Genomic DNA, 25,286 nt, shown 5'->3' on the forward strand with positions numbered 1-25,286 from the left:
CATGCCATGTTGCTAATTTAGCATTCTGAGAGTGTGCTATGCTAATTATTGGTATGGTATAAAATTATTTTTCTTAAATTTTAGAATTACAATGTCAATAAATTAAAATATTTATAATTTTAGTAAAGATTATACAATTTATTTCATTTTAATAACGTGATCAAAGCTTATTTAAATATCGTCCCATATTGATCACTTTTGGATGAGACATGCCAATTTGCTTTGAATGTCTTCTTTGGCCTGTTTATCAAATGGATCCTCACCAATATATAAATCCATGATTGATCGACAGAGGAGTTTGCTTTGGATGCTTCCAACCTCCTTTCCATCAACTACAAAAATTAAATGTCAGTGAATTTAAACATTCTTCACCTTATATAAAATGCCTAATCACCAATTAAATTTAAAAAATAAATTCACTGTAGTACTAATTCTAAAAGAAGTTTTTAACTGTGTCCCAATTTCTATCAGGTTATAGTTGGAAACCGATGTCGGGAAAAATCATTGACTTGAAATTTTTTGCTGACCGTGGAAAACTTTTGCGACTTGTTTCAATTTCAACTAACTTTTAATTTTAACTCAAAGTGAACATAGCTTTAAGTTTGAAGTTTTGACAATATTAATCATATCGTGGATAAATAAAAAGAGATGATCAGGTTGTAAGGTAATAAAAAAGAAATATAAGATCTTACTTGATGTTTGCATCACATGGCCATTCTCTTTTGAGAGCTCTATGACGGTACCACGAGATATTTTATATTCATCCTTAAACTGAGAAATGAACCTACAGATGATTTAATTTAGAAGAATATAAATGCATTATGTCGATGATTTAATTTAGAAGAATATAAATGCATTATGTCGATGATTAATCAGCCAAAAACATACATAATCAACGAGATAAATTAACACAAGGCACTAGTTTCTACTACTTCAGTAGGAATGCAAGGAATGAATGTGGCAACATTACAGTATGGGAGAGGCCAACATTATTTATTCATAGAAAAATTATTGCACGAACACACTGTCACGTAAAATTATAGAACCCTCCCTCTAGCGTACGTATAAAGTTATAACATTTGACAAATTTTATGATCAATGAAAAAGTGGAGTGAACAAATTGCTTTAGTTAATCAATTCAGGAGCTAGAACATTGTAATATATCAAAATTACTTGAGCATTACGAGTTGGGAAATTTACCTTTGAAGCAATTCCTTGTTTTCTTCGCCCCCAAACTGTTTCAATCGGCTTCCTATAGATTCTGCGAAAGTATCTCGTATTGAGCGACTGCTTAACTTACCACCATAGACTATCTGAAGCCTAACAGTCATGCAAAAATCACCTTCCGCAATATCACCTTTAAACTCCTTGTTATCGGTAAGTTCAGAAATGGATAGTTTCCCAAATTTCTCACCCAAAACCTTTTTCACTTGATCATCATCAGCATAAACACCTGAAGAAACACAACTTTGTTAAAACCAAGAAGAGCTGCAAATTTTCCCCATTGATAACACAATATGATTTACATAAGGCTCCTATTTCCTAATAATTGCACTTGACTAATACAAAAGAGTTCTTTAAAACTGTAACTATCTTCCATGTTCCAATCATGAATTTATGTCTACCCATCATAGCATCAACTAGTATGCAATGATACAACATAGACATAATTAGTAACGGTTAAATCATTCAAAAATATCCGACTTTTTCAAATTTGTTTATATATGAACAAACTTTTCAAACGTCAATTTTTTTCTAATTTCCATGAGTAAGTTTTCAATTGTAGCCAACTGCTCAATTTTTTTAAAAATAACAAACCTTTTCGAATTTTTTATTTACGACCGGACTTTAATTTCATCAATTGAAACCTAATTTGAGTATATTTCGATTAAAAAAAATTAGGTTCAGTCATAAATGATCAAAATTGAAAAAGTTTTTTTAACCAAATTAAGTCTTGAAATCACTGAATTACCCACTAGAAAAATCATTCACTTATCTTTTAGAAATTCAACATCCAACCCAGCAGCTCAAAATAATTACCCAAATTCACACTACAACACTCAAATTCTTATCTAATTTAAGCAATGCACATAATCAAAAGAACAAAAACTTAATTAAAAAAAAAGAAAAAAACTTTACCAAATGCATAAACATCAATGTTCTTCAATCCAAACACACACTTCCTCCTTAACCCAGTTCCCAAAAGTCTCCTCGATTCATAAATTACCGAAGCAAACGACACGCCGGTTTTCGATTCCACAACAGTCCCAGTAGAAGCATCAGCTAAAGACAGTGAAGCCCATGGATTTAAATTATTCAGTGTAAATGGGTGTTTTTGATTACCAGTAGTAGAATTATTTGCTGCTATTCCAGCAAATGTGGCTGCTCCGGCAGCAATCCCACATGCCACGACGGTGGTTGTTGCGGTGGCGAAAAAATGGCGGGCGGTGGTGGGTTGCTTTTTGGGCTGAGAAAACGAGAATGGAAAGCGCAGAGATACCATTTTTTTTTCTATTTTTTGATGAATATTTTTCTTTCTTTTCTAATCGGACGTTAGTTAATTGTTAGGTGTTCATAACAGTTAGGAGTGTCACGCGTCTTGCATGTGATGTTGTTATGCTGAAATTGCGGTTTCGAAATGGACTGGGCTCATGCACTGGGCCAAGTATCTGAGTCCAGAGGCACATAGGATTCATTTTCATAAAAGGGAAAGTCCAGTGGCAATAATATCCAAATTGCATTTTTTTGTTGCAATAATATCCAAATTGTATTTTTTTGTGCAATAATAGTTAAATTGATGGCTAAACTTGTTGTTTTCAATTAAGATATTAGGCTATTATTATGTTTTGATGTATAATAATATAGTAAAAGTCCCAAAAAATGGCAAAAAATTCAAAAAAATTCACATAAAAAGTGCAATTTGGATATTATTGCAACAAAATAATGCAATTTGGATATTATTTCAAAAATTAAAAGGTTTGGATATAATTGCAACAAGTCGTAAAGGTTTGAGTTTTTTTTTGCCATTAAGCCTTAAACAAAATACTACAATACGTGAATTTAATTATATTATTACGCTGCTATCTTTCATTTTTTATAATTAAAATTTATTCTTTTTTTTTATTTTATTTTTAAGCTTTTTATTTTAGATAAGTACGGTCATCTCTTCATCTCTCTCTTTTGTTCTCAGCCAAATCTAATTCTTCACCATCTCATTTTAATCTTTCTCTTTTTTATCTACAATCGACAGATCTATCTTTTCCAACTCAACCTCTTGCTTCCGCCGGGTGTTTCTTCTCCACCGTGAGTCCACTTCTACTGTTGCTACTGCGATTTCCGATCTTTTTTTTATTTCCGCCACGAGTCATCTTCATACTCTCCTCGTCTTCAGTCACTAGCGCCGCCGTTGCACACCATCGCCACAAGCCCACTGCTGCCGCAGTCGCACACCATTGTTTCAGTCAAGTCTTTTTCAAATCTAAAATCGAATCAATATTTTGGGTGTTAGTTAATCCATTTCTTGTTTTTTTTTTGTGAACGACGGCGATAATGTGGTTGTGGTTCGATTTTTTGGTGCTGCACAGCCTGCACTTTAGGTGTTTGAAAAAATGCTTATGAGAATTTTAATGTCTTGGGTGTTGGGTAACCAATGATTAATATTGGATAAACCGTCGGGTAACTTGTAATAAAATTTATTTTGAATATATCATTAATAAAATCGTGAGTAAACAGGTGTTAATATTATTTTTGTTGCTAGTTAACTAATGGTGTGCTAATGGTATATCAATAACCTTGTTTTTAGTACAATGTTAGTAGACGTTGGGTTAACCGTTGGTAAATGTGCAATAATTTTTATTTTGATTATATGGTTATAAGTTGCAGTATTTTGTGTAAAAATCTATTGGCCTTTCTATAATTTTTATAATTTTGTTTTCAGAATACCGTTAGTGAACTGTGAGTAAACCATTAATAAACTTATAGTTAATTAATTTTTAGTATATCGTTAATAATTTTTAGTAAACTAAAATTGTGCATATAAAATATAAATTATTTTTCAGTATACCGTTAGTAATATGTTACTGCTGGTTAATCAAAATCCTATTTCTGAGATTAAAAAATATTAATTTTTGAGAATAACAAAAGTCAGTTTTGCAAATTAAAGATACAAAAGTTTTTAAAAACAAACTTCAACGTTGTACTTTTGAAAATATTTTAGCTTTTTATAGATACTTATCTAAAGAGGCCTAATATTGATAACATAATTTAATTAGGCTTTCTTACAGAAATAATGAAAATTTTCATTTGGTTTAAAAAAATAACCTTCATGTATACCCCGTATCTCTCATTGACACCTCATGTATTTATATGACCCTAATATTATAAAAAGGTATGAAAAAAATACAAAAAATGGACGGCGTTAAACAGAATTGTGTACGGCGTTAAACGGAATTGTCTTGACAAATGGCCTAACAAAAAGCTTTCTAGCATAAGCCACAATTAATGATCGGGATACATGGATTACATCTACTTCGAATATGACATTCATCCAATTCATACGCAAACTCCATTTCAGAACTTCTTTAAGAGCAAGAAATTTAAGTATGCCTAGGCTGCGGATGAATTGGAAAATAGTTGTAAATTTTCCAATCAGACCCCTACCCATACAAAATTCCATGGATACATTTAAAATTCAATTCCATGAATTTCAAAAGATGGTGACATTAAATATGTATTCCTTTCTTCATATTCATGTGCCAACGACGACTAGCCCAAATATATAGGTTCTTTAAATGTATTTCTGAATTTTTGACTTTGAATTTCAGTATAGTCAAATGATTTCAAGCCAATAATGACAAACAACTGATTTAATTTAATTTTATCTATTGACAGAAAAAATATATTTATGTATAGCCAAATTTTAAATACCGTCAACTCTGTAATAATTAATATACATGTAATTTATTGAATTTGTATTATTAAAAATTTAAAAAACATAATATATATAAAATAGCCACTCTTCTCAGATGTCGGTTTTGATTAATGATTTTTTTATTACTAAAATTTCATTTTTTTTTTAATTTTGATATTTTTCGGCGAAAAATATTTAGGTGGCAGCCGAAAATTATTTATTTTTACCTGAAAATTTGTTATGTATGCATAATTTGACCTAAAAACTCCTTTTCAAAATAAAATTATGTATGTGTAATAAATTTTGAAAATAAAATATCGAAATTCGGCAGCCACATGTCAAATTCTGGCTGTCATCTAATAAAATAAAATATAATAAAATAATAGTTTATTAATAAAAAATAAAATAAAATTTAGTAATTAATATAAAAAAAATAAAGTTCAGTAATTCTAATTTTTTTTCTTTTATATATACCCTCTCCATTAACATTATGTGACATTTTAAGAATATACACAAAGATTAAAAAAAATTAATTAATTTATGTGTAAGATGCTATACTATTCTCTTAATGATTCAGTCATTTACTTATTAGCTTTATATATTTCAAAAAGTTGTGAGTGATAAATAAGGGTACCATGAAAAAAAAATGGCTTAATACATTTGACCCTCAACCTATACAATTTTATTTTTTACGACTACTAAACTAATTTTGTATTTTATTTGATCTTTTATTTTTTTATTCTATTTAACCCTTCATTTGAAATGTGATGTGGATAAAATTGTTGACATGGCTTCGCTGGTATGGCGTTAAATAAAACTAAAAAAAAAATTAAGAGGTCCAATGAAATATTAAAATAATTTAGAGGTCACAAGAAACAAAAGAGTAAATTTTAGGCGTCAAAAAATATATTAAGCCTAAATATATTTCTTTTATTTAGGGTAAAAAGTGATATATTTTATATATTATTTGAAAAAAACATTTCATGTTTAGTTACTTTAAAAATTATAAAATTTAGTGTGTTTCCAATTTTAATATAAATTTCAAAAGTTCATAATTGATTTAAAAAATTTGAAATTACAAAAAATTAAAAACTAGTATATTAAAATTTTTAAAATTAGAAATTTGTGAAACATACTAAAAATTATAATTTTTTGAACAATTAAACCTTTAGTTAATATTATCACAGGTAGGGGTGAGCAAAAACCGAACCGGACCGAAAAACCGAGTCGAACCAAACCAAAAAAACCGAACCGAACAAAAATGTGGTTACTATGGAGTGGTTTGGTTTTAAAATTATAAAAATCACGGTTTTCGGTTTCGATTTGGTTTTGGGGCTCGGTTAACCGAACCGAACCGAAAAACCGAAGTCAATACGACGTAGTTTTGATTATTTATTAATACCACTATAAATAGTCCCTTTTAAGAAGAAAACCCTAATTGTTGAAGTGTCTCTCTTTTCTCCTCCCTCGAGCAGCTTTCTCTCTTCTTTTCTCTCCATTCCGTCCTCTCTCAACCATGAAATCCTAACCGTTTTCTCATGTTTTCTTTGTAGTTTTTCAGTTTCGTCTTCCTCTTCAATGGATTCTCGGTATCGTTCATAAACTAACAGATTAATGGTAATTTTTTTGAAAAATCCGAACCAATCTATTCTTATGTTTAATTGTTTTGTTTTTTCTCCATAGATCTAACTCTTTTCCTTTTTTTCTTGTTTAGTGTTGGATATATGGAATCAAAAATAAATTTCTATTTAATTTTTTGTATAAATTCTTGGAGGTATAATGCAAATCTTTAAAGTTATGATAATCTTTGGTTATTTTTTTGCCTTTTTAATGTGTTTATAATTTTTCATTTTATTTTAGTTACTGATTTCAATTTCTGGGTTTTTTTGTTTTACAGTACCATCACAGATTGAACTCAGTCAAGGTTTGTGTTTGGCCTAATTTGTTTATTGTGAATTGAAAAACTAAAATGCATTTCATGCTTTGTGTTTGACCTAATGGTTTGTTAATTTCTTGGTTTTGTTTATATATATTTGTTATTTTTCATTTAATGACAATAATAATATAATTAATTTTTTGTTTTGCAGGAGATTTATGGAAACAACAAGATTTGTATTAATTGATTATTTTAGATTTAGATGTTGACTAATGTAAAACATTATATTGTAAAATCATATAATGCAATTACACCATATTTGTATTCCTTATTTGAAGTTTAATTAAAATTTTGTGTATTTATTTTTTATGGTTAACCGACCGAACCGAACCGATAAAAACCGACATTTCGGTTAACCGAACCGATAAAAACCGTAGACCGAATGCAGGAATTTGGTTTTGATTTTTATAGGGGTGGTTTGGTTTGGTTCTGGAAATTTGCAAACCGAACCGAACCGAACCGAACCGTGCTCACCCCTAATCACAGGATAGTAAATTTATATACTCCCTCCGTCCCATTTTGTTTGTCCACTTCTTATTTTCACACATATTAAAAAAAACATTGAATACTAACAATTTTTCCTTTTATACCCTTTTTTAGTTATTGAGTTAATTTAGAATTACTACTATAAACTATTTTATAATATCATTAAAAACTGATAAACTCCCTTTATCATTTTTAAAATGTAAACATATATTTACATGTATAAGAAGTTATATCATATAATTATTTGACTGAATTTCAATATTTTTCTACTCTTTTTTATTTCTATTATTGTTAACAATTAATAAAAATATTATAAAAATTTAAAATAAATTTATTTTTAAAAAATTTATATGTCATCGTACATAAATTAATTTATATGCTTCTAATCATTTATGCTAGACATAAAATGATTGAAAATTAAATAATTGTATTTTTGAGGAGTTAAATGGGTAGAATTTATAAGTTTGAATGTCTAGTAGAATAATAAAATAGTTTAGGGGTCAAATAGAATAAAATAGTATAGTTTAAGGGTTAAATAGAATAATTTGTGCATTTTAATTATCCTTCATGCGCTTTAAAACGTTTGAAAACACGCGTTTTTACCACGTTGGATAAAAATGGTCAGATCGGCAAAAAAGTTGAAGTTATGAGGTTAAATAGAACAAAAAAACGCTAAGAGGTCCTATAAAATATAAAATTAGTTTAGGAGTTTCAAAGAATAAAAGGATATAATTTTAAGGTCAAATGATGTATTAAGCCAAAGACATTGTTTAATAACATTGGACTTGAAAACAACAATTAAATTGAAATATATATTTTTGTTTGCTTGAAAAGGTCATATAATTTAAAATGGATGGAGCATTGAAAGATCTTATAGGGTGTGACAAACTGGGTTTCGAGTTGTGAATCGAAAGTTTAAATTCTTTGGATTGCGGAATAAAAAATTAGAGAAAAGTTTGAGGGATAAAGGATTGACACAAGAGTTTTAGAATGGTTCGGATCATAAATCGATCCTACTTCACTACTCAATTAAAGATTGAAATTTAGAATCCAGTAAATGAGATTCACAAAAAGTTTTCTAAGCTAACTTCAAATTTTGTTTTAATATCTAAACACTATCGATGAAATTTTTCAAAACTAATCTCTAACTTACATTAAATTTTTATAAGCCTAAACTCTAACTTACATAGTAGTTTACTCCAAAACTACAATATAATAAATGTAATTTACAAATATGTGTTTGTTGTTTTAAGGTTTGAAAATCATTAATCTTAAAATATTGCAAATCAGTTTATATTTATATCCAAAGCAGACTACAAGCAAAACAATAACAAATAGAAGAAACTTTGATGGCAGGACAAAGTTGCGCCCGGGATGCTTACAATCGCACCTGCGACATATGCAAGATGCCAAAACTCTTCAACAACTAGTGCCACATGTCATCACGCGCTAATGCCAACTTGTAATAGAGTGGACTATAAATTCGGGTTGTCTAACCCACGAGGACAATAATTTGATGAGAATGAATCAATTCTAAGTCTTAATTCGTTTAGCATAAAAAGGTAGAGGAATTGTAAACAATTAAACAACTAAAATGCAACCAAATTATAACTAATAAAACAAAAACAAACAACTAAACACTAAACTTGCAATTAACAACGATAAGGTAAAACGAAGATAACAATAAGATTAAAGCGTTAGAAGGTAGATACTAACTAATTAACATTGCAATAAACAGAAATGAGCATCATGACATTCAACAAGAACCGAATTGTTTCTAAAGCATCGTTCCCGCTCTTTCGAAGCTCAAAGAACAACAAAATCACCTATCAAGCAACCAATTAAAGCTACTCACTCTCGTGATACTAAACATAATCAATTAAACAACAAGCAATGATTAATCCAACTCAATGGCTACCTAATCCCTAATCCGATCTCACTGTGTTATGACTTAGACTTCCAATCACATATGTCTATCTATTGAACCCTCTCTCAATGCATTAAACAAACACTAAACATGTTACTCAATCCATACATACAAATCTATTCAAAGCAACATTTAGAGGTCATATCAACCCTCAAACATGGGGATTTAGCCAACCATGCTAAATATCACATTAACTGCTAAATAAAAAGAAATAAAAGATAAGAAACACTTACTTAGAATAATAAGATTCAAATTAAGCACTTGCATTTAAAGATAAATCTTGTTCTACAGTAAGTAAAGCTTCACAAACACCAACAATGGTGTAAATGATGGAGGGACAAAACCCTAAAATTACTCTACTCCTAACTAAAAGAGACAACTAAAACTAATAGAATAATTGTTATAGAGTATATGTTTTAACCTAAAAAGATAAGATGCCTTATATAGGCAATACAAAAGAAGAAATAAAAACAACCGTGTATAGTTGTGTTTGGCCAAAAATGGAAGTGGGCCTCCATCTTGTTTCATTTGAGTTCTCAGCCCCATTTTACACTAGGGCTCGATCGAGCCCCTATGATTAAATGAATGGCTCGATCGAGCTCCTTAGCCGAGAGCAAAATGCTCATTTTTATGCCTAGGGCTCGATAGAGCCCTTATTCCGAAGGGAGAGCTCGATCGAGCTCTTGCTGATTTTCTATTGCGCTATCACTAACTTCAAAACTTCATAACTCGATGTAGAAACGTCTAAATGAGTTGGTTCTTGAACCCCTGGAAATTGGATGTCTAATTTATTTCTTATGAAGAACACAAAATCGTTAGAAGCCTCTAATTAATCCAAAATTGTCAAATAATGCAACGGGGTCAGATTCTCAAATGTGTTTTCAACGTCTCTTTACTTCAAGACTTCACCCTATCTCCCATTCGTTGAATCTTCCCTTTTTTAGGGCAAAAAGACTCCCCTTTGCTCCATTTTCCCTACAACACACGCACACGACGCAATAAGGTATACAAAATTACTGAAAAGAATGGTGAAACACGTAAAAACATATGGAAACAACTAGAATATACAAGAGTATTTTACTCCTATAACCCATGACATGAAAAGTCGCCCCCGCGACTTTGCTGCTGGAACTTCAAAATCTCAAAAACTCAATTCTTGTTAAAAGGCTCCGAATTGACTCCCGATGGTTTTTATGAGTTCCTATTCACTTATAACAATATAATATCACTCATAGTTGATTGTCAAAATTAAAATAAAAGAGTATGAAAGGACAAAGGTCCAACAAGCATGTATGTGTTATTTTAACCAATAATTACTATCTTCCTTTTGATAACTATGGCCAATCAATTTAAAAAATTAGGTGTTCATTGTAATAATAATTACCATCTTCCATTTGATAGTTATGACCAATCAGTTTAAAAAATTTGGTATCAAACCAAAATTTGAAATAAAAATTAAATAGAATATAAATAAAAAATAATTAATTTTATATGCTCCCTCCGTCCTATTTAGAAAGTTCTATTGTTGTTTTTCACACATATTAAGAAGACATAATTTTTTTTTTGTATTATCCTTATTAATTGTGCTTTGGATTATGCATATCATTAATGACCTTGTAAATGAAATTTGCTATTAACATAAGATAAAGGGTAAAAATGAAAAATTATACTAAAAAAAATATAATGAGACTTTTTAAGTGGGACATAAAAAAAATGACAATGAAACTTTCTAAATGGGACGGAGGGAGTAGAAGATGTTTGATTCAACTGTTTCTTGTAACTAGTATGTTTTAGTAGAGATAATTTTATCAATTGACATACTATAACAACAGTTGTTGGAGATTCAAAAAGCAAAAAACTTTTAAAATAATTTACCAAACATTCAAGTGAATTTAAAAAAAAAAAACTAAAACCCCAATCAAAATTTGAATCAAACGCCCCTTCAGTTGAGTAATAAAAATGAAATAAACAAGAATTAAATTCATTTTTAATTTTTTATGGTATAGAATAAAAGTAAACACCTTTTATTTAAAAACATGAAAATTACGTTACTGTTTAATTTTTTAACAATTAATACAAATGATAATATGATAGAAAATAAAAATAAACACCTCTTATTTAAAAATATGAGAATTAAGTTACCACTTCAAAACTTTTTACAATTAAATACAAATGACAAAACATATTTTTATTCTCATTCTTATTTATTTAAAAATGAAATAAAGCCATAAAATAAATCACCATAATAATATGCAAGTAAAAGTGTTATTGTAGCGTGAGCATGCATTCGACGACTAAGAAAAAGAAAATATATATACATGACTAGTGAGTAGCAGTACCAAGTAGACTAATATTTAATGTAATATTAAAATGCTAATCCAAGTTTACTTAAATAACTTTTGTCTTAGCATTGTATTGTGTGCTCTTGGACCTAAAATTAGTCAACTGTTTTCTATTTATTTTGTCATTGAATTTTCTCATTGATTTTCTCATAAATAGCCCACCAAAATTTACTTTCATACACCAGATCGACTAACTTATACTGCAACTACTATTCAGAGCACCATATTTTTCTTTGTCGTTCTTTTTAATAAATTAGCAATTTCTACTATTATCTTTAAACAAACGGCAAAATGTAAACTAAATTCAACTTGAAAATATGAGATACTTATATATTTGTGTTTTAAAATTTAAAAATAAAATAATAAATAAAATAGTCATAAGTTTTTTCTTTTATATTTCGTCTTGCATTGAAAATTTAAATTTGAAAATATTAAGGGTTAATGTCATAAAAATTCACCAACTTTATACGTTTTCTCATTTTAATCATGTCGTTTAAAAATCGTCATTTCCATACTAAAAATCATCATGGGAAAGACGGACCGGGCCTGGTTCAGACGAACCGGGTTTGGTTCAGACAAACCGGATCTGGTTCAGACGAACCAGATCCGGTTCGTATTCCCCATGACGAATCCGAAGCGGGTTCGTCACGAGGAAGACAAACGGGATTTCTGATAAAATAATTTTTAATTTTTTTAAATTAAAACTATTTAAAATTTTGTATATATCAATTCATTAATTATGAAATATTATTTATTTTAAATATATATCGGGGTCGTAAAAAACGGTGAGTGTTTCCGACGGCCGTAGAGATTTTCGAGATTATTTTAAAATAACAATTAGTTAGGCCTAATTTTAAAATTTTGTTAATTTAAAAAATTAATTGTTTATATAAATTTATTTATATTTAATTAAATTAATTAGACCTAAATTAATTTGAGAAGAAGATAACTTTTTTGTACTATTTTTAACTTTAGTGTATATTCAGAATATATCTTAAATATAAAAAACTTATTTGAATGTTATGCAAATGAAAAGAGATTAATTTGATGTTTCAAGTACAATTGAAAACAGAAAATTGAAAAATGAATCAAATTGATAACTTTTCAATGTCAGGGTGGAACTGAAAATAAGTCTAAAGGTCAGTCGTTTTTCATTGATTAAAACAATTTTTAAATAATCAATAAACATAAAAGATGAATAAAAATATAAATTTCATCTTTTTAAATAGTGTAAAATAAAATTAAATTTCTTAAAAGAAATGGAATAAATAATAATTTAAAAGACTATAATATCATTGTAATATAAATGAGTCAGCGATAAATTTAATATTCATATCGTAATATTAAATTAATAATCAAGTTAGTGGAAAAGAAAAATATAAAAATTTAAAATAAAACCGAAGTCTATAATTTGTTTACAGACAGGGACGAAGCCAGAAATTTATTTTGGAGGTGCAAAAAAATTATATCTATCATTCATAAAAATGATGAATTTTTATGACATTAACCCTTTAGAATAATATTTATAAAAATGATGCTAGACATAGAACATGTTATTCGAAATAACATATGATATGTATGCATCGAAATATATATAGTTTTTCATTTTGATCAATATGGGTGTTTTGATAAAAAAAAAATCAATATGGGTGTCGACAGACCTTTTCAACCCAAAAGAGAGGTTTTTTGTGCTTGACTTAATTGGGCCACTGTAAATAGTAATACTACTGTTCTTCAATTCTTTTCCATTATAATTAATATTCATAATTATCATAATCAATCTCACTGGATATTTTGTATATACATATATTAGATAGCACTTTAAATAGAAAAGACTTATGCACTTTAGTCAAGTTTAGTATTCAGAGCGTGGCCAATTATAGAAATATTATTATATTATTAGCATTAATCTTAAGTTTAAAAGTCAGAGGATCTGCCAGAAACATTGTTGCAGCTGCTGGGTTCCAACAGGCCTCGTGGTTATCTGCAAACTCCAAATCTGGAGAGATTCGCATGGCGGAAGTGAGTTCCGGAGATGGTGCAGTCCGGTGGTCCTTACCGGAGCGAGGGCGATTGAAAGTGAACGTCGACGCCGCAGTCTTCTCTGGCAAACAGGAGATTGGGGTGGGAATTGTGGTCCGCGACTGCTCAGGTAAGATCATTCAAGCCAGACATATCAATTTACTTGGCTCGTTCTCTCCTCGCCACGCTGAGATTATTGGAATCAGAGAGGCTTTGAGCTGGCTGAAGGGGTCGGACCATCTTGTTATTGAGTCTGACGCCATGGAGGTTATTCTGGAGCTTCGAAATCGTGACTTAGCTGAACCAGACTTGCTGGTCGATGATTGTTTACATCTTGCGAGGCAGTTTCATAACGTTTCTTTTGTTTTCGTGAGGCGATCTGCGAATCAGGCCGCGCATATTCTAGCGCAAAAGGCTCGGTACTTGTCAGGTCATCAGGAGTGGTTTAACAACTTCTCTGAATTTCTCACATCTGTAACTGTCTCTGATTTGATTTAATGAAATCATTTTCTCATCAAAAAAAAAAGTTTAAAAGTAGACAGAAAGTCTAATAACAGCAGCCATATAAAATTAGCGAAACTGTCTTTAAATGTGATTTTAAAAAAAAACAATAGTACAGGCGGATCTAAGTCCCCTTTCATTGAATTGTAAATATCAGAAGAGCCTTTGAATATACAAGAATATATCGCTCTTTGTTTCACAAAAAACACATTTTTTCTTTTAAATTTTCAGTGTTAGAAAATACCAAAAAATAAATTAATTTAATGGAAAGTAACATTTCTTTTCAACATAATGCTAATATGATCTAATTTTTTATAAGTATATTTAATTATAGCCAACTAAATGTATTAAAAATAAAATAAAAGCCTTTTGTATTTTTCTATTTATAATCAAATCTAATTATGTTAATCAAAAAATAATTAAAATTAGGTTACAATTAATTAAATTTAAAAAGTTTTATCATAAATAAAAGGTCAAATAATTTAAAAAGACCAAACCTTTCATGAAAGTTTCACAAAAATGCAAACCTTTTAAGTTTATCCAATTTGTCGTGAAACGTCTGATTTCGTTTCAATTTTGTCCAACTATATAATTTTGCTTATGTGACGCTAATGTGCGGTATGTTACAGCAGCGCCACATGAGCAAAATTGTATAATTGGACAAAATTAAAACGAAATTATGTATTTCAAGATAAATTGGATAAAACTAAAATGTTTGAACTTTTATAAACTTTCATTAAAGATTTGGCTTTTTTTGGTTATTTGGCCTAAATGAAAAAATGGGAAATTTTTGCACTTTTAGAAAAATAAACAATTGACTACAATTGAAATATATTTATTAAAATTAATCTAAATTTAATATTTTTAAAGATTAAAACATAAATAAATTTTTTTCATATAATTTTTTTAAAATAATTAAGCCGTCGATTATGATTTTTTTAGCCCTTCTCCTTGGTCAAGTGATTGGAATTGTATATGAATTATTCGATGAGACTTGCCAACATTCTCCCAATTTAAGTCAAGAAAAGACTTTAGACAAACTATGAAATTAAAGCTAAATTAGTCATTACTTAGGTAAGTTGTATTCTTTTTAATTGATACTCCCTCCACACTTCCATTTCAGAATTTTTTGTATTGGAAGTTTTATTTTTTAAAAATAATTTTAGATATTTTTTTATCTTTATTTTTAAATTAAAAATAAATTCCATAAAAAATTTCATTAACATTAATAAAAATAAAATAGGAGATATATTTATATTTTTTTTACATAAATTTAAAATGAGAGTTTATATTAGAATGGTATTATCGAATATTCGAAAAGTAGCTCAAAAAAAATTCTTAACATATGAAAAAAACAATTTTAAAAATTAAAAATCTGATTACCCCCAAAGCAGGTCTAGGGAGGGTCGGCCGACCCTCCTCGCCGGGAAAAAAAAATTAAAAAACCATAAATTTTTTGGGTATTTTTCTTATAGGGCGATTATAACCGCCTCTAGAAACAGCCCCTATATGTATTAGATGCGGTTTTACTGTAAATTAACACTTTTACACTGTATTTATAGCCGTTTAATTTTTTTAAATAATCGGACCTAAATAATTTGACCTTTTTTAATTGGAATTTTGGTTCCACCACCGGTTATCCTCGTAGTCTTAAAGTCTTGAAAACTAATAAGGAAAAATATAAATCAAATCAGCAAAAATGTAAATTTAACAACAAAAAATGGAAATGAAATCAGCAAACATGTAGAAATTTTATACATGGCAACCAAGGTGGGGCCACTGCATTTACCACCGCCTTATCTATCCAACACAAGTTCTTTTTTATTTGGAAGTTCCATGAGCTGTACAATTTCAGGTATAGAAGTTAAAAAAAATATGTATATAAAAATATCTGTTCTGTTTTTTATCAATTTAAAATTTAACACACAATTAAAAAAAATACTCTTTATATATTAAATTATAAAGATAAACACTAATTTAACCATGTTAATCAATAAAAGTTTTGTTCACTATGAAGGTATAATTATGAAGAGGGTAAATTTGAAAGATGAATGGTAAAATTTATCTTAAAATTTTAAATAAATAAATAATTATAAACATATAAATTAGATTAGATGAAATTAACAAGTAAATAAAAACAGATGAAACATATTATAAAAAAGGCCTAATCTCTTATAAAACCCCGACCTTTTAGCCCCTTTTCAATTATACCCTGACGTTGAAAATTTGTCAATTTTACTCTATTTTGCATTTTTGTGTTTCAATTGTACCCTGAAATATTAAATTAACGTCTTTTTTACTTGAATTTTTTTTAAAACATCCTCCATGTCTAGCATATATTAATTGTATGTTTTTAAAATTTATTTAAATTTAATTAAATTAATTAAGAATTTAAAATAGTGTTAATTTGATTATGGTTTTTAGTTAGTTTTTAATAATAAAGGACTTATTTGTACTTTTTTGAAGAAAAAAGAATTTAATTTCATCTTTAGACTTAGTTAATTAAATGATTTCATCATTTAAGTAAAAAAATTAACAAAAATTAAAAAATTGGGGTACAATTGAAAACGGAAAATTCAAAAGTGGGTAAAATTGACAATTTTTCAACGTCGGGGTGGAATTGAAAAAAAGTCTAAAGGTGAGGGGTTTTTGAGTGATTAGGCCTATAAAAAATTGTAGCACCTTCACATAAAATTTTATTTAAATAAATTTAACCTATTATATAGAGTAAAATACGTTTTACTTAAAAAATATTAATTTAAATTAATTATTTTACTCTAGTGTGGCAATGGCAAAAACAAACTCTTTTTAAATGATTTCAACTATATAATACACCTCTGGTCTACCAAAATTTTACCTTAACTTTTCTTCCATTCCAATTTCACAATAAATTTTATATTATTTTGCTAAAAAGAGTTTACGACAGCTCGAACTAGAGTTTATCCAAATTTAAAAGTCGTTATGTCTGTGGGTGTGGAAGCGGAAATTGATACTTTAATTATTACTCTCTATAAAGAAGCTAATCGATATTTTATAATTTCTGTTATTTTTTACCGTATTTCCAAATTTTTAGACTAAATAAAAAATGTATTTTTAAATAAAAACATTTGACATGTTCAATTAAGACGATTTATGCAGAGTTGATTATAAAATCTTTTTTTCAGCCCAGAAAAAATAATTTCAACCATTTTATCTACCTCTGATTTAGCGACGAATTTATCTTAACTTTTCTCTAATTCCGGTTTCACAATAAATTTTATATCCTTTTTCTAAAAAGAATATACGACAGCTCGAATCAGATCTTATCCAAATTTAAAAGTCGTTATGTCCGTGGATGCGGGAACGGAAATTGATAGTCCAATCATTTATATTACTCTCTATAAAAAAGCTAATCGACATTTTATTTTTTTCTATTTTTCTTATTACATTTTTTCAAAATTTTAGACAAAATAAAAAAAATTAATTTTTGTACTTTTAAATAAAAAAAATTGACATGTTCAATTTTGACAATTTATAGAGAGTTGATTATTCCACTCAACAATGCTCACAAATGAAAACTTAAGTGGTCTACCAATACATTTAATTTTATTGGAAAAAAAATAGCAGTTTATGTTGAATTTACTTTTCTTACTTAAAATTATTAAAAAATAGAGAAAAGGACAATAAACTTTATAAAAAAAACGTTCAAATTAGTTTTTTATTAAACAAAGAAATGATCCCATGCACCTATTAGCGGGAATCTCTTGGGAAGTCGATTCTGTCTGCTTCTTTCGTTTACCTTTAAATACCACACCCTTCACTTATCTCTCCTCACATTTTACTTCTCTAACTCGCCAAACTCGTTTTTATATTTCGTTTTTTAGCCTTAACTCGCCCGTTTTTAGTCTTCGATTTTCATCATGATGTCTTCTCAATCTCTGCATCTTTTCTGTAACTTACCGTCCACTGCCCCCCCTCGTTCTTCACTTTTCTCTGGTAAGATTTTATTTTTCTTGATCATTTTTTATTGCATGCTTCTTGATTTTAATGTTTTTTTAAGATCAGATTTTGATCTTTTGTTTCCTTTGATGTTGAGCAGATCATGTTTGTCAAAAAAAGAAAAATCTTCTTTATGATCATGTAGATTTTTTTTAATGATCAAGATACTGTTTAATTGCTTTCTTTATTTTTTTTATGGTTTTTTTTGTATTAAATTAAATTAAAAAAAACATTTCTAAACCATTTTTAATACGGTCTACTTTAATTTTGTTATATATGTTGGATTTTATCGAATTTGCAGATCATTTAAAATTCTTACATTAATTTTTCATGTATATTTTATAAGAAGTGAAAAGGACTACTCTAAAATAGAATTCTTAGATAGAATTATAATATAAACTGCCGTTACGCTGAATTTTTATTTTCTGAACTTTATACTAAAATTATTAACTTCCCAAAAATGTTTTTCTGATGGGTTAATTATGGTTAGGTGCATGTCTGAACGGCGCTAAATACAAAAGAGTTAACTTTGATATTCGGACAAGATGCAGCGCTGTATCCAATCCACGAACTCAAGGTAAAATCCATACAACTAATGTAATTAATTAACTTAATTAAAATTTTACTTAATTACAAAAAAATCATGCAGATTACTCCGATATCTTTCAAAAAAACGGCATGCCATCAGTGACAAAACGACAAGAGGTTGTCGAAAACGGCATAGAAGAGAATTTTTCGCAGGTTCCGGTATCAAGAGAGATCGTAAAAAGTGTGGAAAGCGTAAAATCGATGCTGAAATCGATGGAAGATGGCGAGATAAGTATTTCAGCTTATGATACAGCTTGGGTGGCTCTTGTTAAAGATGTAAATGGAAGTGGTGCTCCTCAGTTCCCATCTAGCTTGGAATGGATTGCTAATAATCAGCTTTCTGATGGTTCATGGGGTGATGAACAAATTTTTACTGCTCATGACAGGATTTTGAATACATTAGCCTGTGTTATTGCCTTGAAATCATGGAATCTGCATCCCGAGAAGTGCGAAACAGGTACTCGTTATTATATTATATTTGTCGATTATTACTCATTCTGTCTTAAACTGATATAAATCAAAGATAATTAGAATTATAAGTTAAAATGGTATCAAATTTTTACACCTTATTTTAAATTAGTATTGTAATCAGTCACCAACTTTTATGCTTTGTCAAATAAGTACAAAATTATTTTTTGTGAAAAAAAGATATTGACGTGGACATTATAATACATATTGTTTTGGATTTTTTTCAATAAAATTGTTTGGTTCCAATACATTAAAAAAATAAAAGTTAGTGATGGGTTTCGCCAAGTTTTAAAATTCGTATTTTATTTACATGACATATTAAAATTGTTATCTTTTTCGCAATTAACCCGAGTTTTAATTTGTATGTTTACGATACCGTTAATATCCTTAGAGCATCTCCATTGCATGTTGTATTTTTTATGCTATTTTTAGCATAAAATAAGATAAAATGCTACATATAGCACATATTATTAAAATTTGCTCCATTGCAAAATGCTAAACTAAATGCTAAATTTATAGTTTTATAAGTGATTATCATTATTGATGGCAAATCTGTAAATAATTTAGATATAATAAAATTTAGCATATGCTAAACTTTCTAACAAATTTGGCACAAAGTTTAGCATATGCTAAATTTAGCACATGAAATAGAAGTGCAATGGAGATGTGCTTTTTATACTAAATGCTAAATTATAGCATTGTGAGGTATTTTAGCACTAGAGTGGAGATGCTCTTATCTGTAACTGTATCATTTTAACGGTTATCACGTGAGTTTCAAGTTATCTCAAATTGTTAAATATTTTAATCTTAAACAATAATTATATTAATAGACATAAAAAGATGCGGTACCAAAGATTTGATACCATTTAGACTATAATTTAAAACAGACGGAGTATTAGTATTTATTTATTAATAAATTTAAGTGAATATTGAATGTTTCTAATGACAAAAATATGAGCAGGAATGAAGTATTTTCTAGAGAATTTATGCAAGCTTGAGGACGAGAACGCCGAGCACATGCCGATAGGTTTCGAAGTAGCCTTCCCTTCACTTCTCGAATTAGCTAAAGATCTAGACATTCAAGTTCCCGAGGATTCACCAGTCTTGAAAGAGATCTACGACAGCAGAAATCTAAAGCTAACAAAGTAAAAAAATTTAAAATTTTTAATTATACAACTCAAAATTTAATGATTATGTTTGGGTTTGCTTTATAAAATTAATGATGTTAATGTAATAATTGTGTAGGATACCGAAGGACATAATGCATAAAGTGCCCACTACACTACTCCATAGCTTAGAAGGAATGCCTGGTTTGGAGTGGGATAAGCTTCTCAAACTTCAGTGTCCTGATGGCTCTTTTTTGTTCTCTCCTTCTTCAACTGCTTTTGCTCTCATGCAAACTAAAGACCAAAATGCCCTCGCTTATTTGAATAAGATTGTCCAAAAATTCAAAGGAGGAGGTAATTTAATTAACCTTAATTCATTAATCAAATCAAAAGAGTTCAAATCCGTAATTATGGACAAACAAACCTACAGCCTGTCAATTTTGGATCAGTTTACACCATAATTTGAAATCAGAGTTGATGACAAAAGGTGTAAACTGACTAAAAATTGACAAACTATAGATGTTTTTATTCAAAACTGCAAATTTTGGCTTTTTTGATTTTTTTAAATAAGTTTGTTATCTAAATTTGGATATTATTCTTTTTTTTCAGTGCCAAATGTCTTCCCTGTCGACTTATTCGAACATATATGGGCTGTCGATCGCTTGCATCGCCTCGGAATCTCGAGATACTTTGAAAATGAGCTTAAGGAATGCATTGACTATGTCGCAAGGTACACCTATAGCACGGAACGAAAACGCTGAAACCGAAAAACGACAAAATAATATTCTTTATATAGATTTCTCGAGTTTTAAAACCGTTTCCGGAAACAGAAACGAATTTCCGCGACTCGAGCCTCAAGACATGCAACATAGACAACAGATAATGCCTTTTTAATCAGAAATATTAATTAAAACAATCTGTTAATCAGGAAACTAACAATAAATTCTAATTAAAACGAATAAAATAATTAATATTCAAATTTATTCAGATATTGGGAAGAAGACGGCATCTGCTGGGCTAGAAACTCTAAAGTTCACGACGTTGACGACACAGCCATGGGATTCAGACTACTGAGGCTATACGGCCACGAAGTTTCCTCTGGTAATTAATTAAAATCTATAGCCAAAAAAATTGACTAACTAATAATATATTCAAAATTTAATAAAACAGTCAAATTTGACTAATATATATTTTATTGACAGATGTTTTCAAGCATTTCAAGAAAGGTGACACGTTCTTCTGCTTCGCCGGACAGTCAACACAGGCGGTTACCGGAATGTACAATCTATTCAGAGCATCTCAGGTTATGTTTCCCGGCGAGCAAATTCTTGAAGAGGCCAAAGAATTTTCTTCCAAATACCTCAAAGAAAAGCAAGATGCTAATGAGGTACTCGACAAATGGATTATCACCAAGGACCTACCAGGAGAGGTATATAATTATTATTTAATTAATAAATTAATATTTGATTAATTCGATTTGTTATCAAGAAAAATAAAATAATGGTAAGTTGATTAATTAATTAGGTTAAATACGCATTGGATGTTCCATGGTACGGGAGCTTGCCTCGAGTGGAGTCCAGGTTTTACTTAGAACAATATGGTGGTGAAGATGACGTATGGATCGGCAAGACTCTTTATAGGTATATTTATATACACCAACTTTATTTTATTGGCACGTGACTAGTAACGTGACTTACTATGAATAAAATATCAAATAATTTATATGATAAATTAAAAATATTCTTTTCATTTTATTTGATTTATTAATTCTTTTTATGTTCCAAAATAAAAAAAATTCATATTACTAATGCATTTTTCGTTGTTATTTTTAAAATTAATGAGTTTGATATATAAATTAACATATAAAATTGACGATGTATTTGGTTATATAATATTTTTAAAACAAAAACTTGGGTAAATATGTATAAAAATAAAAGTGTGACAGATAAAATTACTCTATTGGAATTTGGAACGGATGGAGTAGAATAAAGAGTTATTAATTGAATATTTTATTTTCATTTACAGAATCTTATGCTAACTTTCTGTCCTGACTCTGTAACTCATGTGGAATGGAATGTCCGCGAAAATAATTGATTTTATAATACATAAAATATAAAGTCAATTATTCTTGCAATTTTCACTGTTCTGGAAGAATTAATTAAATTTAAACTCAATTATTGCAGTATTTTAAGTGAACTAAACCTTATAATCTCCATGGTTTTACTTACAGGATGCCATTTGTGAACAATAATGAATATCTAGAATTGGCAAAGCTTGATTACAACAATTGCCAAGCATTACATCGATCGGAATGGGAAAAATTCCAGAGGTAGTTAACTTAATTAATTTATCTCTAATCAAACAACTAATTAGCTCTAAATTCTCTATTTTCTGACATATATTTACATTAAATTATACAACAGTTGGTTTCAAGAATGTGAACTGGAAGATTTTGGAATAAACAGAAGAGAATTACTATTATCATATTTCTTAGCAGCAGCAAGTATTTTCGAACCAGAGCGATCAACTGAGAGACTTGCATGGGCCAAGACTACTGTATTTCTCCAGGCAATCAACAACTTTTTCGACGACAACAACAGTTCCATTGAAGACAGAACAGAATTTGTCCAAGAATTCAAAAACTGCGCCGTTTCAGAAGTCCCCATCAATGGAAGGTACATAGCTTATAATAGTAATCATTTGATTATCTCCAACACGTAACCATTATTCTTAATTTGTCCGACATAGTCCAACTTACCGAACCTTCATGATTCTTAATTTGTCCAACGTAATCATATGATTTAAAAAATGGAATGAGACAGTTTGTCGAGTGCATGCATGACAGACAATTTCAAAAAAAAAAAAAGAATGCTAAAGGATAATATGAGTTGAAGTGAGTGTTTAATGTTTGTCACTTTAGGAAATTAAAAATATTCATATCATGTTAAATTGCAGGAAGTTGGAAGAAAAGACAAGGCAGGAGCTTGTCAGAATAATGGTTGGAACCCTAAACGATGTCTCATTGGACACACTAATGGCTCATGGGAAAGACATTAGCCATAGTTTACGTCATGCTGTGAGTTTTAGTTTAGCTGCTTGCAATTATTTCACGTTCTTATCCATTACTGTCCATTCATTCACTCTGTTTTTATGATTAAATATAGTGGGAAAAATGGCTCTTGAGCTGGCTGGAAAAGGATGAGAAGACTCGAGGAGATGGAGAATTGATAGTGAAGACAATAAGTCTGGCAGCTGGGAATTTGGTGTCTGATCCTTCAAGATTTGAACAACTCTTTCAACTTACTGACAAGATTTGTTCTCAGCTTTCTCATTACAGAAACAACAAGGTTAGTTTTAGTTAAAAAAAATTATTACTATGGTCGAAAACGAGATTTTCGGATCGAATCACAATAATTTTATCCCTTAGAGTTAGAGTTGTTCGCTAAATCGGACTTCAAATTATTAATATTAAGCTTGAACCGGGTTAAAAGAGTCAATCCGATTTCATTCAAACCCGACCACCATGAACAAATATGATTAGGGGTGTGTATCCGGCTTAAATTAAACCGAACCAAACCAAAGTGTTCTATTCCTTTTGGATCGAATAGAACTGAATTTTTAATAAATTATTTTTTTAAATCGAACTGAACTGAATTGGTCGGTTCGGTTGGTTATGTTTGGTTTGATTTATATAATTTAACTGAAATTTTTTATGTCTAAAATCTAATTCTTTTTAATATCAAATCGAATCGAGGTTGCTTTGCTGATTCAATTTTGGATTGATTTGATTCTATTATTATACGTCCTTAAATATAACTATATAGTATGATTGTGCTTAGTGGCCAAGCCACCTGAATCACAAGGTGGGCAATTATCCACCTTTTTCCTATCTTTTTTTAACTTATTAATTGATTTAAATTACATATTTAACTCTCTTTTTTGTAGTATATACTTTATCGCCCATCTTTATAATCAATCCAACTTCTTTTTACCTCATTTTTACATTATTTCTCCTGATTATGCTTGTGGGATATGTTGGTTTAGTTTTATTAATCTTTTATATAAAGAATCACAAAGTATAGTATCCAATTATGACAATTTTATTAATTATCTTTATATATGGCAATAAAAAATATGAGGTGACATTTAAAGGTGAATATATTCCTTATAATGCTAGGGCTCTCTACATTATGACAATGCTTCCATTGTCATAATTAATGGCTTAATTAATGACCTTAATACTAATTTTGTAATAATTATTTGGCCTTTTCAGGTACATGACACTCAGAAAAGCACAACTCCTGAACTAGAGTGTGACATGCAAGAACTTGTGCAGTTGACAATCAAAAAATCTTCAGATGATGGACTAGATTCGCATATGAAGGACACATTTCTTACAGTGGCTAAAAGCTTTTATTACCCTGCAATTTGTGATCCTGGGACGGTCAACTACCATATTGCTAAAGTGCTCTTTGATAAAGTGTCTTAGTTTTAAGTTTTAGTACTTAATTGTACAAGAATTAATGCAATCCCAACTACATGTGCATATTCTTGTCTAGTAATAATGTAATACAGTTATCCATCAATAAATTCTTTTGTTTTTTAAAGGCTTTGAGTAATTTTTTTATTTATTAAAAATTGAGGATTCACCTTTGTTTTGACTAGGAAATAAGAATATTATTATTTATTATCATTTAATAAAGGCTTAATTACTTAAAAACCACCCACCTTGAACTTTTTTTTCGTTTATAACCTGACCTAGAAAAAAATTCATTTATACCCTGACGTATGTATTTATGTTTCATCTCTACCCCGAAGCACTAAATTAACCTCTTTTTATTTAAAGAAAGTTTAAAATAGTCTTTCATTTAGAGAAAAATTCATTTCTAATTAAACTATAATTAGTTTAGGTTAAAAATGAAAAACAATTTTAAATTTTTTTTTAAATGAAAAGAGGTTAATTTAGTGCTTCGGGGTAGAGGTGAAACATAAATACATATGTCAGGATATAAATGAATTTTTT

General features: G+C 29.0%; 3 protein-coding genes and 1 long non-coding RNA gene across 4 annotated transcripts; 3 read left to right on the forward strand and 1 right to left on the reverse strand.

Annotated features, from left to right (window-relative positions):
* Nucleotides 1-54: 54 nt before the first annotated feature.
* On the reverse strand, nucleotides 55-2,550 carry LOC126686469 (fatty-acid-binding protein 1). Its single transcript, XM_050380523.2, has 4 exons — nucleotides 2,140-2,550; nucleotides 1,201-1,453; nucleotides 693-784; nucleotides 55-332 (listed from the first exon to the last, which is right to left on the reverse strand). Exons 1-4 carry the CDS (start codon nucleotides 2,501-2,503, stop codon nucleotides 193-195), a joined length of 849 nt encoding a protein of 282 aa, XP_050236480.1. The 5' UTR covers nucleotides 2,504-2,550; the 3' UTR covers nucleotides 55-192.
* Nucleotides 2,551-6,336: 3,786 nt separating this feature from the next.
* On the forward strand, nucleotides 6,337-7,116 carry LOC126686261 (uncharacterized). Its single transcript, XR_007643863.2, has 4 exons — nucleotides 6,337-6,526; nucleotides 6,624-6,683; nucleotides 6,807-6,833; nucleotides 6,997-7,116. It is a non-coding gene; the product is annotated as an uncharacterized LOC126686261 (long non-coding RNA).
* A 6,497-nt stretch (nucleotides 7,117-13,613) lies between these two features.
* Nucleotides 13,614-14,120, forward strand: LOC126687897 (uncharacterized). Its single transcript, XM_050382450.1, has 2 exons — nucleotides 13,614-13,937; nucleotides 14,013-14,120. The coding sequence occupies exons 1-2, from the start codon at nucleotides 13,614-13,616 to the stop codon at nucleotides 14,118-14,120; spliced, it is 432 nt and encodes a 143-aa protein (XP_050238407.1).
* Nucleotides 14,121-17,884: 3,764 nt separating this feature from the next.
* On the forward strand, nucleotides 17,885-24,870 carry LOC126688258 (ent-copalyl diphosphate synthase 1). Its single transcript, XM_050382891.2, has 14 exons — nucleotides 17,885-18,098; nucleotides 18,592-18,678; nucleotides 18,751-19,146; nucleotides 20,119-20,302; nucleotides 20,403-20,617; nucleotides 20,873-20,993; nucleotides 21,252-21,364; nucleotides 21,466-21,692; nucleotides 21,788-21,903; nucleotides 22,494-22,592; nucleotides 22,687-22,938; nucleotides 23,219-23,339; nucleotides 23,428-23,610; nucleotides 24,537-24,870. Exons 1-14 carry the CDS (start codon nucleotides 18,023-18,025, stop codon nucleotides 24,750-24,752), a joined length of 2,406 nt encoding a protein of 801 aa, XP_050238848.1. The 5' UTR covers nucleotides 17,885-18,022; the 3' UTR covers nucleotides 24,753-24,870.
* The last annotated feature ends 416 nt before the right edge of the window (nucleotides 24,871-25,286 follow it).

The sequence above is a fragment of the Mercurialis annua genome, linkage group LG6 (assembly GCF_937616625.2).
Source record: "Mercurialis annua linkage group LG6, ddMerAnnu1.2, whole genome shotgun sequence".
Lineage (NCBI taxonomy): Eukaryota > Viridiplantae > Streptophyta > Magnoliopsida > Malpighiales > Euphorbiaceae > Mercurialis > Mercurialis annua.

Bases quoted from the DNA above. Each gene is read 5' to 3' on its own strand.
- LOC126687897 (XM_050382450.1), top strand. From the start codon at position 13,614: ATGGCGGAAGTGAGTTCCGGAGATGGTGCAGTCCGGTGGTCCTTACCG. The intron at 13,938-14,012 runs GTCGATGATTGT...TCTGCGAATCAG, and splicing joins TAGCTGAACCAGACTTGCTG to GCCGCGCATATTCTAGCGCA.
- LOC126688258 (XM_050382891.2), top strand. From the start codon at position 18,023: ATGATGTCTTCTCAATCTCTGCATCTTTTCTGTAACTTACCGTCCACT. The intron at 21,365-21,465 runs GTAATTAATTAA...TTTTATTGACAG, and splicing joins CGGCCACGAAGTTTCCTCTG to ATGTTTTCAAGCATTTCAAG. The intron at 22,939-23,218 runs GTACATAGCTTA...GTTAAATTGCAG, and splicing joins GAAGTCCCCATCAATGGAAG to GAAGTTGGAAGAAAAGACAA.
- LOC126686469 (XM_050380523.2), bottom strand. From the start codon at position 2,503: ATGGTATCTCTGCGCTTTCCATTCTCGTTTTCTCAGCCCAAAAAGCAA. The intron at 785-1,200 runs GTAAATTTCCCA...AATCATCTGTAG, and splicing joins AACAAGGAATTGCTTCAAAG to GTTCATTTCTCAGTTTAAGG. The intron at 333-692 runs GTAAGATCTTAT...TAATTTTTGTAG, and splicing joins CCATGTGATGCAAACATCAA to TTGATGGAAAGGAGGTTGGA.